General features: G+C 54.4%; 1 protein-coding gene across 1 annotated transcript; it reads left to right on the top strand.

Annotated features, from left to right (window-relative positions):
• Positions 1-5,477: 5,477 nt before the first annotated feature.
• ARSI (arylsulfatase family member I) lies at positions 5,478-12,643 on the top strand. Its single transcript, XM_060006847.1, has 2 exons — positions 5,478-6,131; positions 10,434-12,643. Exons 1-2 carry the CDS (start codon positions 5,815-5,817, stop codon positions 11,836-11,838), a joined length of 1,722 nt encoding a protein of 573 aa, XP_059862830.1. The 5' UTR covers positions 5,478-5,814; the 3' UTR covers positions 11,839-12,643.
• Positions 12,644-14,743: the final 2,100 nt, after the last annotated feature.

The following is a 14,743-nucleotide window of genomic DNA, read 5'->3' on the forward strand; positions in this document are numbered from 1 at the left end:
GTGTGTGTGTGTGTATGTGTGTGTGCGCGCACATATCTGCATGTGTGTGTATGTGTGAGAAAGAGAGAAACTTCAGCTGACCAGTGAGGACAGAAGCCTCTGGACATCAAAGTGGGCAGAGCCTCAGGTAGATGGATGGATGGGCTGGAGGCAAGCCTGGGACACGTTAGGCTAATTCTGCCCAAGGCTGGCAGAGGCCACAGCGGGAACTTCTGAGAAGGCGGAGAACAAGTCCTTTCATACGGCCTCCCTCTAGCGAGCTGGCCTTGAGGTGGGGCCGGGGTCGGGTGGGTGGAGGGTGGATGGTGTGCGGAGAGGGGAGGATGCAGTCAGGCTGGGCAAACAGATTGGGCAGTGGCTGTGAGCACAGAGCGCCCATTGTGTATCCAGAGCTCTGCTTTCAATAATCTACTCGGAAGAATGTTTCATTGAGCGCCAGAGAAAGGAGCCATTGAAATGCCCAGGGCCAGAGCCCAGTGAAGGGTTAAAGGCAAGGGGCTTTGGGTGCCCGGGCTCTTGCCACTCCAGGCTCAGATGTCTGATATGGGATTCTGACAGACAAGGGGCACTCAGCGAGACCACCAAGAGGGCCTGGAAGCAAGGGTCAGGGGAATGTGTGTCTCCCCTGGAAATGCTAAAGGGGCTGCCCCAGCATCAAGGAGGAAAGCACTTTTCCTCCCAGAACCATTTTGCCCAAATACAGCGATATCCAGCAAGAACCGGGCCTCAGCCTGCCCACTGGGGAGAACGACTCACCTCGGCAGGCCGGTCTCTACCTGGACTTCTCACATGCACCCTTAACTGGGACCCTGGCAATACATTCTCCATAGGGCAGCCATCCTGGCTTTCTTAAACACTTCTGACCTTACCATTAATCATTAATTAATTATAATGAATGATGCACTAGTCAAGAGCGTGGGGGTTAAGGCGAGAACCAGGGGTTACTAGACGAGGTGAACAAGGGCACCTGTGGAATATTCTCTTGTGGGAGGTCTTTGCTCTTCCATAGGAGGATACAGCCCACCTGTGAGAAAGGGAATTTCTGTGCTCCCACTTGGCATGCTGCTTTCCCAAGTGCCACTCACCCTTTCAAGCTACAGAGGCTTACGGGGCTTGAAGTTCAGGGAACATAATGCTGGCATCTGAGGGCAGTGAGGAGGAGGTAGGAGGTGGATGAGCTAGACCTGTCCCTGGGGAGCATGCTCTATGGTTGCTGAGTCTGACCTCCAGCATCACAACTGTGCAGGATCCTCCTCGCCACCCCAGAAGCACTGCAGAAGGTACTGCCTCCTGAGCCTGCAAATTCTGGGAGGATGTTCTACAATGGAAGCTGAGCTTACACCATGAACTTGTCATAGTAACCATTTTGGATAGAAAAAATAGTTGATGCCTTCCCCAGTTTTCTTCAAAAGAGGATCCCGAACAGGATTTAAACTCTGGAGGGCGACCCGTCACTCATTTCTATGCTGGGTTGTGATCTGGTGATGCCCTTGGTTCTGTTCGGGTAGATATGGCTCTTTGCTTCTGCATCAAATGGCCCCAAACTCCCAGGCTTTGGGAACTCATCAGTCTGATTTTATGTTTATTCTTTTGTTTCTCCCTAATGTTTTCACTATGAAACTGTATTACTATAAAACAGGCAGGTGCCTCATGCCACCTTCTTATGTATTCCCTCTGAGCTGCTTCCAATATTCTTGGGCTGGCAAATGAAATCATTAGGCTTATAAGAATTGTATATGAAGTAAGAGTCAGTAGGCTTGGAGTGAGGAAGGCCTGAGGAGCTCTACTCTAAGTTAAGGGATTGAACTCTGTGACATTTTTGTCTGTCCAGAGGCCTTCTATGTTTTCTTGTAGCTCCTTGATTTGGTCCAGCATAGACAAATTGACTTCCAGAGGACGACAACATGCATGATCTGTACATAAGATCTTTGCCAAGGTCAATTAAGTCAGAAGGAAATAATAACTGTACTAAGATAATTTTACTTCAAAGATGGCCAAACATAACTTACACAGCTGCACACCTACACACCTACACAAGTACACACACACCTACACACACACAGTCCCCTACACAAATACACGCACACATACCACGCACAGCAATGAAAGACAAAGGCACAAAAAAGACTCCCCTGCGTTTCACTTTTATATCTCTGTGTCCTAAAAAAATTGTCTGGGAATAAATAATTAGAATCATAACGTTTTCAAGTTGGAAAGAACTTTCAAAGTCCTTTAGCTTTGCTCCCCATTTTAGTTCAGGAATCTCTCCTATTACCTCCGGGACAGACGGGCACTTTTTCCCCTTCTTGCATAGTTCCAGTAATGAGGAACTCAGTGCTTTTTGAAGTCTGATTTCATCAATGGAAATCTCCAACAGCAAGTAACAACACCAACCCCTGCCACATCTGATCTGCATTTCGTGTGCATGTGTTAAGCTTCTAGTAGGGTTTTCATGTAGGTGTCCTTTGGGGGTTATGGCGTATGTGTGCACCTATGGGAATGGGGGGGTGGAACTTCCCTGTGGATGTTCCTGCTGTCAATCATCTTGGAATCATCTTGGATCCTGAGATAGAAACTGCAAAGGCTGGTTTAGCTGGAGAAGGGACTTCTCTTTCTCTGAGCCTTACATCTTGGGTCTGAACTGAAGACATCTTGGAGTTCTTGCGATCTACCTGGATGGGGTAGGGCTGATGGACATTGTCCCAGGGAAGAGGACAGGTAGGCACACGGTAGAGAACACAAAGGGAAGATGAGCGAGCCACATTCTGAAAGTGGCATGACCTGGATTCACATTACTCTGTGTGTTTATTTCCCGCTTTGTCATCCCTAAGCCTTTGGAAATGTCTGGCTTCAATGTTGCACCCTGGCCCAGTTGTGTAATGGCATTAAAGGAAGAGTTGAGGGTCAGAGTTTATTTCCCTAGAACATTAGAGGCGGGGGGGGGGGGGGCGGGGAATGGAGCCCTCAGAAGCCACTGTGGGTTTCAGTGATTACTGAGGGACTCTTCAAAGAAATGTGAATATTGGGGAACAAGAGTCCACCCACTCTTCTCCACATGGTGATTCACCCATCACTGCCATCCTTTTATTAAGCAAGCTGCCAGGTTTCCTACACAAGTAATCCCTTAAATTGGCCTGAAATCTGTTTCCCACTAACTTTCACCCACAGGACTCAGTCTTTTCTCTCAGAAGCACAGAGAACAATCATCATAACCACTGACATTCATCAAGTGCTTACTATGTGCTGGGCACTTACTGAGCACTGTGTTGTGTCTCATTTATATTATCACCCCATTTTACAGATGAAGAAATTGAGGCTGAGGGAGGCAAAATAATTTGGCCAAGGCCTGACCTCAAATAAGTGCCAGGATTTGAACTCAAGCAGTCTGATGTCAGAGCCCACGGTCTTGAACTCTCAGAAAGTCTGCTTGTCTTGTCCCTGTGGCAGCTCCACAGAGATCTACAGCCCGTGGGCTGGCCTCCCTGAACCTATTTCTTCAAGTCTGAATCCCCACCCCAACCCCCTCGCTGTTTCTCCTTGTGCCATTTCTCAGGAGGAACTTGGTCAGTTCCTCCTGACCAAGGTCTGGGACAGACAATGCGAAGAATACAAAACCCAAGTCCATCTGACCTCCTGTGACCTGTCCCACTTTGACACCCTGGACAGCCTCAGGCTGAAGCCTCCGGAAGCACCATTTTAGCTGCATTCCCCGCAGGAGGCTGTATTTTTCCTGTCCATCTTCAACATTTCTTCTGCCGGAACAACAGGCTCAGTTTTCCCTTCTGATAAATCTGGTCATCCTAAATCTGGGGCTTTGAGCAAACAGGAGTGGCCAGCCCCACGCAGCCCTCATTTCGAAATGCAGATTCACTTGGGCTGCTATTTTGGAGGTCTGGTTTCTTTCCCCACACACAGTGGTTTTAAAGAAAAGGGAAGGGAACACGGCAGAATATTGGCAGGGGAAAGATGCTGGGAGAGAAGACCCACCTGGGCAGTCTTTGTGTTTCAAAGTTCCCAAAACACGGGCTCTTGGAGAAGCTCTGTGAAAAAGAGGGTCCTCAGTCACATAAAATTGGGAAATACAGTTTTAGCAACCCCTACTTTTGGAGATGAGCATATTAAAGATTGAAGTTCTGGGAGTAAAAAAGCCTAACTAGTTTTGTTTAATTCAGTTTTCCCACTAAAATAATACAGCCTCGTTAAAAATCTGGAAAACAATGATGCAGAGTGGAAGTTGCAAACAGGCGCCCGATGGCCTAAAATAGTCCTCAGATAGGTTTGATTTGGCCTATACAGGGCTTCAATTTACTTTAAATTAGTTACTAGCTCTTAACAATTGGAATATTTCTCATAATAATCTGTATTTGGGTGTTCTCGGGAAAATCAGAAGATCTGGAAACACGGGTCCACATTCTTTCATGAAACAGTCAGCTGGACACGAGGCTGAGGTCTTTTGCTCCATGCAGTCCCTGCCTTCCTGGGCCAACACGGTGGCCCCTCTGCTTTACTCATTTGTGATACTTGCCTGGCCCAGGAGTTCCCCCACCTTGCTTTCCCTGCTGTGAAGATTTCCTTGGGTGGGTGTTGGCCTGGGCGACCTCTGAGGCCCATTCATCTATTCATCCCTGCAATACGTACTGATCGAGCTTCTGGAGCCTGTGGAGAACAAGATGTATACAACAGCTTCTGTCCTCGGGATTCTAGGGCTGCCAGTCTAAGATTCAAGCTGTCAATTGAAGAACGAGGAGGGGGAGGGGTTGGGGAGAGAGGTAAGCCCCCGGCAAGGCCAGAACCTATTTCTGGTGCTTGCCAAAGTCGGTGCTTGACAAAGTCGTCCCTACTCTCCATTGCTGTCTCTACTGCCACTCAGCCAGCCGCTGTTAGCCCCAAGAGGGAAGAAGCCACCAACTTGCTCGTGATTTAGACGAGTTCCCGGCCATCTCAGGGCCTCAGTTTCACCAGCTGTAGAATGACCGGCTTGGCATAGAAAATCATGCGCCTCCCTTCCAGGACTGGCACTCAGAGAAGCTAAGACTCCATGATCGAGGAATGTCCGACCGGGCCATTCCAGAGCTGTTCCATCGAATTCCGCGCAGCCCCCTCCCTCCTTTCCCCAGTCTGGGCCAGGGCGGAGGCTGGAGCCAGAGGGCCCAGCCGACCCGGGCTTCCCGCCCAGGGGCGGGGCCTCCGCTGGACGCCCCGCCCCTCTACCTGGGGCTCGGCCCCGGCAGATGTTACAACTTTTTCGCATTCTCTCCCGCGGTGTCCCCCACAGACCCGCCCAGCCCGTGCTTCCTCCCCCTTCCCCGCTGGGGTCCTGCCCACCACCCTACGGAGCCGACAGTTCTCCGGTCTCCGGGCGGGGCGAGAGGCTGGGCCAGGGGCTGGAGGGTCGGGAGGAGGAGAAAGGGAAAGCAGAGGCGAGAGAAATTAGGAGACGGGAGAAATCGAGGGCTAGAAGGAAGAGGGGAGTCAGAGGATGGTGGAGAGCACTTTTTGGAAGCCGCCACACCAAGTCTCAGGCTGGCCTGGCTGAACTGGGGGAGAGGGAGCACGGGCGGCGCAGAGCTGGCGCTCAGGCAGCGGGAGGCATCTCGGCGCGGGCCTGACCTCCCCAGAGCGCCCCGCTGCGGCCGCGCAGGTCCGGCCTCATAGTCCAGACAGTCGCGGACTGGCCGCTGGGCCTCCCCTGGGGACGCTGAGCGCTCTCGCGGTGTCCGGGCGGGCTGGCCGGAGGGCGTGCGGGCCGTGCGCCCTGGGCGCGCAAGGCGGTGAGGCCCTGGGAGCCCTGCGCGCCGGGACGCACGGGCCGGCATGGCGATGCACGCCCTCACCGGCTTCTCTCTGGTCAGCCTGCTCAGCTTCGGCTACCTGTCCTGGGACTGGGCCAAGCCCAGCCTAGTGGCTGACGCGCCCGCGGAGGCCGGCGATCAGCCCTCGGCCGCTCCACGCCAGCCTCCCCACATCATCTTCGTCCTCACCGACGACCAGGGCTACCACGACGTGGGCTACCATGGCTCAGATATCGAAACCCCTACGTTGGACCGGCTGGCAGCCGAGGGTGTCAAGTTGGAGAATTATTATATCCAGCCCATCTGCACGCCTTCGCGGAGCCAACTTCTCACGGGCAGGTAGGCATGGCCCAAGCCACTGATGCTGGTGGTTCAAGCCCCAAATAAACCCAACTGTAGGTTTCACTTGTACCGACATTACCCCCACCGGGAAGCTCGGGCTCACAGCCAGTTCTGTCCCCAGTTGGCTGTGATCATTAGTAAGTCCTTTGCCCTTTATGGGCCTCAGTTTCCCTACTGTACGCTGAATGGGTTGGATCATCTTTGGGGTCTTCTCCCCCTGATGTTCTAGGACATTCAAACTCCACGCCATGTAAAGGAGACATCTGGTCATCTCTTTGTTAGAGGGACATGGCAGCCTCTGACACTTAGCTTTGAGTGCTGCTTCAATTTACACACCCTGAGACTCTGAGCAAATCACTTAACTCCTCCAAGCCTCAGTTTTCTTGTCCATAAAATGGGGTGAACAGTTTTAAATCTTGGAAAGGAGTGGTGAGGATGAAACCAGTTGCATATAGCCTGCTTGGCTATCAATAAATGGCAGCCTCTATGTCACTGGAGGGATTAGGGTCCCCAAATTGTTTGATGACAAATTGGGAGGAAGCCAAGGAGTTGATAGGTGGAGGAGAAAGACACACACAGGATGCAGTGACCTGTGTAGCCTTGGGCTAGTCACTTCATTTCTCAAAGCCTCTGTTTTTTCATCTGCAAAATCCTCCCAAGTTGGCTGGGGGCCCCAAGGAGACGTGCTGCTTTCTCCATAAGGATTTGTCCACAGGCAAGGTGGTAGGATTACAGGATTAAAAGAGCAGGGAAACAGGAGGCGTGTGTGTGTGTGTGTGTGTGTGTGTGTGTGTGTGTGTGTGTAGAAGGCAAAACGCTGGCCACTTAGGAGAAAATCCTTTGGCACGGCTGAAGCTAATCCTGGGATGGGGCATGCTTTCTCCCAAGTTCTACCCAAAAGCCTCTAGTGTGATCTCAGAAACCAGAGCCATAGCCTCCCTGTTTCCTGGATGGGAGACGCTGAGGCACAGAATCAGGGAGGGCCAAACCCGATGCCTGGGCCAAACTTCGGGGTCTGTAGGAGAGAGGACTGAGAGGCCAGGTGCTTTAGAGGGGCCCTGGAGCTGGGAGTCAAAAGGGATGCCTTTTCTTTCTTCCGTCTGCTGCTCAGCATTGAGCTCTAGGAACTGGGAAAGAGAACAGGAAAGAGGAAGGGACACCAGTGTAAGTGCTGAGGGTTGGGGGCTGATGGTAAAGACCAAGTGTTGACCAGCCTCCAGAAGAGGGAGGAGGAATCTGCATTCCTGAGAGCTGTGCACATGTTTGCATTTCTCTCCGAGAGATGACTTTTGGTTTAAGCAGGGGAATGAACAGCATGCAGGGCAGTGTTCCAGCCCCCCCAGCACTTCCCTACCTCCCCGGATCTGCAAAGTTAGCTGAGCGTGGCTGGGCAGCGTCTGCCCTCCGCCCCCTGCAGCTGGCCCCATCTGACTGATGCTGACTACTCTCATTAGTGTTTGTTAGTGCGTCCAGTTGTGTTTGGTAAAGCTGGACAGACCGTTTCCTGCATTACTCACTTGCAGACAGGCTGTGGTGACTTAGCTGGCCCACTCACTTTATGAACCAATGTTCATGGCGCCCAGCCCCTATGAAGAGAGGCTCGCTGTGACTCAGGGGCCTAGGGTACTTCCTGTATCAAATCTAATCGTTCATTAGCTTGACTGAGGTCTGCAGAGGCCACGTCACTGAGAGATTTTGAGCATGAGTCTCAGAGATCTGAGCTCAAGGCCCAGCTCCACTGCTTGCCAGCTGTCTGAACTTGGGCCCGTTGCTGCACTTTTGGGAGTCTCAGTTTTGTCACCTGTAGAATGGAGCTAATAGCAGTCTTCACTGTAGGTTTCTTATGCAAGGTAAGTGAAATAGTGTGTGCGGCATATAGTGTTAAAAATGGCAGTAGTGGGTCTTCCCTGGTGGCGCAGTGGTTAAGAATCCGCCTGCCGATGCAGGGGACACGGGTTCGAGCCGTGGTCCGGGAAGATTCCACAACTAAGCCCATGCGCCACAACTACTGTGCCTGCGCTCTAGAGCCCATGAGCCACAACTACTGAGCCCGTGTGCCACAACTACTGAGGCCCTCCCACCTAGGGCCTGTGCTCCGCAACAAGAGAAGCCACTGCAATGAGAAGCCCGCGCACCGCAACAAAGAGTAGCCCCCGCTCGCCATAACTAGAGAAAGCCCATGTGCAGCAAAGAAGACCCAACGCAGCCATAAATAAATAAATAAATAAATAAATAAATAAATAAATAAATGGCAGTAGTAGCTAATGATAGCTAACAACCAAAACAGCTTTTTTTTTTTGCAGTCACTTTTGGAGAGGGGCACAATTCAACTCACCCCAGCAGTGAAGCAACGGGGCCAACAGGCTCCAACTTTTTTTTTTTTTAATTTATTTTATTATTTTATTTTTTGGCTGCGTTGGGTCTTCGTTGCTGCGCGCGGGCTTTCTCTGGTTGCGGCGAGCGAGGGCTACTCTTCGTTGCAGTGCGCGGGCTTCTCACTGTCGTGGCTTCCCTTGTTGCGGAGCACAGGTTCTAGGCACGGGGTCTTCGGTAGTTGTGGCGCGGGGGCTTCAGTAGCTGTGGCTCGTGGGCTCTAGAGCACAGGCTCAGTAGTTGTGGCGCACGGGCTTCGTTGCCCCGTGGCATGTGGGATCTTCCTGGACCAGAGCTCAAACCCATGTCCCCTGCGTTGGCAGGCGGATTCTTAACCACTGTGCCACCAGGGAAGTCCAGCAAAACAGCTTTAAAATAAGGAAACCAAAACAGAAAAACCCATCCCAGTGCCTGGCTTAAAGTTGTCAGGAATTTAGGTCTGGGCTTGACTCTGATGCCCAGGAGTGAGAAAAACGTGTGGGGTTCTAATACACGTGTGAAGTTCCAGGCTTCTTATTTAGTTTGGGACTTGTAAGACTTGAGTAAAGGCAAGACACCCTAAGCAGATCACATGGGTGCCTTGACCACAGAAGGAAAGGGATATGAATGAATAAACGAGGAATGCAGAGTCCTGCTAACCATTTGCTCCTGCCTCAGGGTGTTAGCCTGTGTGAGTGACCTGGATCTAGGGGCCACATAAACTTGTGGGCAGACACATGAGAACTGGTCTCATAAAATTTGGGAACTGGAAGGTTTTTAGAGGTGTCCCATTCCAACCAACTCACTCCTACACATGACAAACTGAGGCCTCAGTGGGGGAAGAGAAGTGGCAGCCTAGTTTGCCAGAAGAGGGTCTGTGCTTGGACTCTGATTGGATTTATGTTCAAGTCCTGGCTCTGCTCCTGACCACTGAGTGACCTTGGGCAAGGTCTTTCCCCTCCTCTGGACCTTAGTTTCTTTTTAAGTTGAGGTGAATAAACTAGAAAATGACTTGGGTCCCTTCTGGCTCTAAAATCCTTTGAGGGCCATTCTTCATTCATTCATTTCGTAATTGAGTGTCCTTGAATGCATCACCTGAATGCTAGGAATGCAAGGATGAGTAAGGGACAGTCTCATTAAATATCATCGGGCCCAAGAGCATGTACAGATGACTGAGTAGAATCCTACGGCCAAGTTGGACCAATGAAGATTTGTACTAAATGCTGTGGGAACCCAGAAGCAAAAGTGACTCATTCTTTGAGTGAGAAACTTTACAGTGAGGGTAGCATTTGGGCTGGGCGTTTAAGAGTGAATAGGAGTTTTCTTGGGAGTGTAAGACTTGCTCTAGGCCCCATGGCAAGTTAGTGGCTTAGAGTGTAGGGACTCTGAAACCTGGAGTCAGACTGCTGGGGATACAAATCCCAACTCCAGTTACTAATTGTGTGAATCACTGGACAAATGACTTAATTTACTGAGCCTCAGTTTTCTTATTTGGGAGACGGGAATAATAATAACGATCGACACCCCCTAGGTTACGGTGAGGATTTAGTGAGATAATTCCTATAAAGGGCTTGGCACAATGCTGAGCATACAGCAAGTGCTTGGTGTCAGCTTTTATTATTGTTGTTATGATTAGCCCGGGTTCAACTCTTAACTCCCCAACTTCCTAGCTGTGTGATACTGCACGGGTGGCTTAACCATTCTGAGCTTTTTCCTCCTCCTCTGTAAGATGACAATGAGACCTGCTTCAGCTGATTTTGAGGATTCAATGAGATAATGCATTTGAAGTGCTTGGCACATTTGATAACACCTACTGGTTACTGTTACTTTGCTTACTGGTAGCGCTTGGATCAGAGCCTACCTCAGGGTGAGTGTTGGGGGTTGGGTGGCCAGAGCAGTGGTTTCTGGCTCACTGGTGCCTTCTGTGTCCTCCCCTCTTCCCACCAGATACCAGATCCACACAGGACTGCAGCATTCCATCATCCGCCCTCGGCAGCCCAACTGCCTGCCCCTGGACCAGGTAACACTGCCCCAGAAGCTGCAGGAGCTGGGTTACTCTACCCACATGGTGGGCAAGTGGCACCTGGGCTTCTACCGGAAGGAGTGCCTGCCCACCCGCCGGGGCTTTGACACCTTTCTGGGCTCTCTCACAGGCAACGTGGACTACTACACCTATGACAACTGCGACGGCCCGGGGGTGTGCGGCTTTGACCTGCACGAGGGCGAGAGTGTGGCCTGGGGGCTCAGCGGCCAGTACTCCACTCTGCTCTATGCCCAGCGCGTCAGCCACATCCTAGCCAGCCACAGCCCCCGGCGGCCTCTCTTCCTCTATGTGGCCTTCCAGGCGGTCCACACACCCCTGCAGTCCCCTCGCGAGTACCTGTACCGCTACCGCACCATGGGCAACGTGGCCCGGCGGAAGTATGCGGCCATGGTGACCTGCATGGATGAGGCCGTGCGCAATATCACCTGGGCCCTCAAGCGCTATGGTTTCTACGACAACAGTGTCATCATCTTCTCCAGTGACAATGGTGGCCAGACCTTCTCGGGGGGCAGCAACTGGCCACTGCGAGGACGCAAGGGCACTTACTGGGAAGGGGGCGTGCGGGGCCTGGGCTTCGTCCACAGCCCCCTGCTCAAGCGAAAGCGATGGACAAGCCGGGCGCTGGTGCACATCACTGACTGGTACCCGACCCTGGTGGGTCTGGCGGGTGGCACCGCCTCGGCAGCCGACGGGCTGGACGGCTATGATGTGTGGCCAGCCATCAGCGAGGGCCGGGCCTCGCCACGCACGGAGATCCTGCACAACATTGACCCGCTCTACAACCACGCCCGGCATGGCTCCCTGGAGGGTGGCTTCGGCATCTGGAACACTGCCGTGCAGGCCGCCATCCGCGTGGGCGAGTGGAAGCTGCTGACGGGAGACCCGGGCTACGGCGACTGGATCCCACCCCAGACGCTGGCTGCCTTCCCCGGCAGCTGGTGGAACCTGGAGCGGATGGCCAGCGCCCGCCAGGCTGTGTGGCTCTTCAACATCAGTGCTGACCCCTACGAACGGGAGGACCTCGCTGGCCAGCGGCCGGATGTGGTCCGAGCCCTGCTGGCCCGCTTGGCGGACTATAACCGCACAGCCATCCCCGTGCGCTACCCAGCTGAGAATCCCCGAGCCCATCCTGACTTTAATGGGGGTGCTTGGGGGCCCTGGGCCAGTGATGAGGAAGAAGATGAAGAAGAGGAGGAAAGTAGGGCTCGAAGCCTTTCCCGAGGGCACCGTAAGAAAAAATGCAAGATTTGCAAGCTGCGATCCTTTTTCCGTAAACTCAACACCAGACTGATGTCCCACCGGATCTGATGGGGGGAGGTGAGGTCCTTCCCCGTGCAAGCCTGGCCCTGGTCCTCACCAGCGAGGGGCCCCAGGTCACGTCCTCATCTGCAGGGAAATGGAGGGAGTTGAGCCCCTCAGTTGAAGGGTGGGGAGCTCGGTTTAGGAGTCGGGAGAGAAGAAACTAGACTGGGATCCCTGGGTCCCAGTCCCACCTCTCCGTTGACTTGCTCTGTGACCTCGAGTGACCTGCATGAGCTCTCTGGGCCTCAGTTTCCTCATCTGGAGAATGAGCTCTAAGAGCTTTGTCGCTCTGTGGTGTGGACCTGGTGCCTGGGGCTGTGGTGGAGTTCCCATCAACTTTGTCACCTCCTAGCGCACTTAAGGCCTTGCTCTTGAACCCTGGACCTCTGTGGTACTTCTTGGGTGAGGGGCCACCTGGAGGCAGCTCCAGGCCTGGACCTCAGCCGAGGCATGGTGATGCGGCTGCTCTCTGAAGGGACCCGGGGGTGACCTTCCTGTGGCCTGGGCTAGTCCTGGGAACAGACTTGTGGTGGGAGCAGTGGTGGTGAGCTCATCTTCCTGGGAGGGAAGGGGAGGACTGGGCATGGCTATTAGCTCCTGCAGGATCAAGCTATGAAAAGAGCCGTGCACCCACACTCAGGACATCTGGGTTCTACTCTGACCTTCGGCCCAGTCTTTTTCCCCTGGGCCTCGATTTCCCCACCTGCAATGGGAGTGCTAGCCCTGGCTCTGCCTACCTCACAGGCCTGTAGAGGACTGGCCGAGGTAATGGTTGTGGAGGAACCCGTGAACTTGATTAAAGCGCAGTAACACGGAAGCGAGGGCTGCAGTGCGGTTGCGAGCTCATGTGGGTGTGTGCACGTGCGTCCTGGGCCAGGCGTGAGCTCACTGTTGGTCCAGGGAATGGGAGAGGAGGTGGGCGCCTTGGGCAGGGGCAGAACGTATGGGACTTGGTCCCAGAGCCACTGTGGGGCCTCCGCAAATCTCAGGCCCGCTCCGGGCCTCACTGTCCCTGTGTACAGTGGACAAGCTGAGAGCCCTCCCCCTAGGTGTTCTGGGCGCCCCTAGGTGTGTGAGTGTTGGGGGACACGGGCTGGGCGGTGGGAAGAAGAGGCATGGGGGTCTCGGGGCTCGCTGGCTGTGTAGCGGGCCTCTATCCGCACACTGCGTTCTGCATATCTCCCTTCAGCTTCCAGTCGGTGCAGCGTGTGTAGGCGAAAGCCCTGCTGTGAATTTTGAAAATAGTTATTTTTGTCTCTGGCAAAGGAGGCCTGTTAGGACTCGTCAGCATGTGGATGAGCGGGACGGGTGGGGTGGGTGCGGTGCAGTGAGGGGGCTTCGAGAATTGGTTACAGAGCTGCATCCCTCCTGCAGAGGTTGCTGAGCCCAGGAGGGAGGGGCCGGCCTGGGGCTGCGGGGTGGAGGTGACCGTCCATGTCCTGGGGCCCTTCCTCCCGGCCCTGCTCTCTTTACCTCTTATGGCCTCCCCCCAACTGGAACCCTTCTCTGTCTCCAGGATGTTGATGCCTGGGTCATGATGGGGCAGGGGCAGGACCAGCTGGGGCCTCCGGGTTCCGGCCACCCTCAGTTCTTCTGGCTGCTCTGGAGGGAAACTCTGAAGTCCCAGGTCTGGCATACCCCAGGGATGGGTTATCCATGGTCTGCGCATGACCCAGGATATTCCAGCTCTGCCGGGTCCTTGTTCCAGCTGCGTGGGCTGGCCCTTCCAGAGCGGCTTGGATTCAGGGCTCCCCTGCTGCTCCAGGCTTACACCAGTTGAGTGGAGGCCACTCCCGTGTGTGCTGAGTTGGCCCTGCCCAAGGTGGCCCAGCCTCCAGCTCCAGCCCTGCTTCTCTTCCTGGGTCTCTGCCTTTTGGGGCCACAAGTGCAGGACCATAAAAGGCCAATTTCCGCTCTTCCCTAGGCACCAAGGCCTACCCCCTGGGGCCAATCTGGCCCCCAACATGGAGAGTCCAGCTGGGGCTGGGGGCTAGGGGCTGGTGGCTGCTCCCCATGCCCTGAGAAGGAGGCTTGATCTTGCCTTAAACCCAGCCTAGAGCTCATCTGCCTGAGTCCTGCCTAACCCAGAACCCAGCTAACAGCCCAGGAGCCCCACTCAAGCTTCAGTCTGTAACCCCGTCCACAGCCCAGCAGTCCCCAAGCCTGCCTAACTGGGGCACCGGCAGCTGTCCGGGGCCTGGGATTCGTTGCCCAGGATGAGGGGCAACTCAGGGCTCAGGGCGTGGTGACGAGAGGCTCAGCCTGCTTGCTGTGGCGTCTGCTCTGCCCAGCAATCAGCATGGCCCCCGCCCCCCTTCTTCCCACCCCCTCTGGCTCCTGCCTTCCCCCCAGCCAGGGCACCTGGGTCTGGACTCTGTGTCAGGCCCTTGAATGGCATCTCCAGGCAGATGCTTGCACCGCTTATGGTGAGGAGGGATGGAAGGAAGGGCAGGCCAGAGGCAGCTCTGGCCCCTTAGGGGAGTGGAGCCTGGATATGCCAGACAGGCCCCCTCTTTCCCCCTTGGCTGATCTGCCAGCCAGATAGGTTAGAGCCAGGGGCGGCCCTGTCGGAGTTGGGCCCTGTCTGTGGGGCCCTGGGCAGGGATGACCAGTCCCCTAGGAGCCAGGAGAGAGCCCTAACCTGGCTGGAGGAGCAGGGCTCTGGGCCCCACCCTGGGCCTTGGCACTATTTCCTCTTCTTGGTTGGTGCCTTTGGGTACCTTGGGACCTAGGCGAGTAGCCCCGAGTGCAGGAAAGAGCGGGGCAGGGAGGGGAAGGGAAGGAGCGCTGCTCGGGGAGTCAGGCATTCCGGCTTGTCATCCTGACTGCCCCGGACTTGTGCGACTGCAGGAGGGCAGCTTCCTCTCTCTGGGCCTCAGTCCCCTGTCTGTAAGGGGCCTGGGCCAAGTGG

Source organism: Delphinus delphis, chromosome 3, assembly GCF_949987515.2.
Source record: "Delphinus delphis chromosome 3, mDelDel1.2, whole genome shotgun sequence".
Classification (NCBI taxonomy): domain Eukaryota; kingdom Metazoa; phylum Chordata; class Mammalia; order Artiodactyla; family Delphinidae; genus Delphinus; species Delphinus delphis.

Excerpts from the sequence above, each read along its gene's own strand:
- ARSI (XM_060006847.1), top strand. The coding sequence starts at position 5,815 with ATGGCGATGCACGCCCTCACCGGCTTCTCTCTGGTCAGCCTGCTCAGC. Across the intron at positions 6,132-10,433 it reads AGCCAACTTCTCACGGGCAG|ATACCAGATCCACACAGGAC; the intron begins GTAGGCATGGCC and ends TCTTCCCACCAG.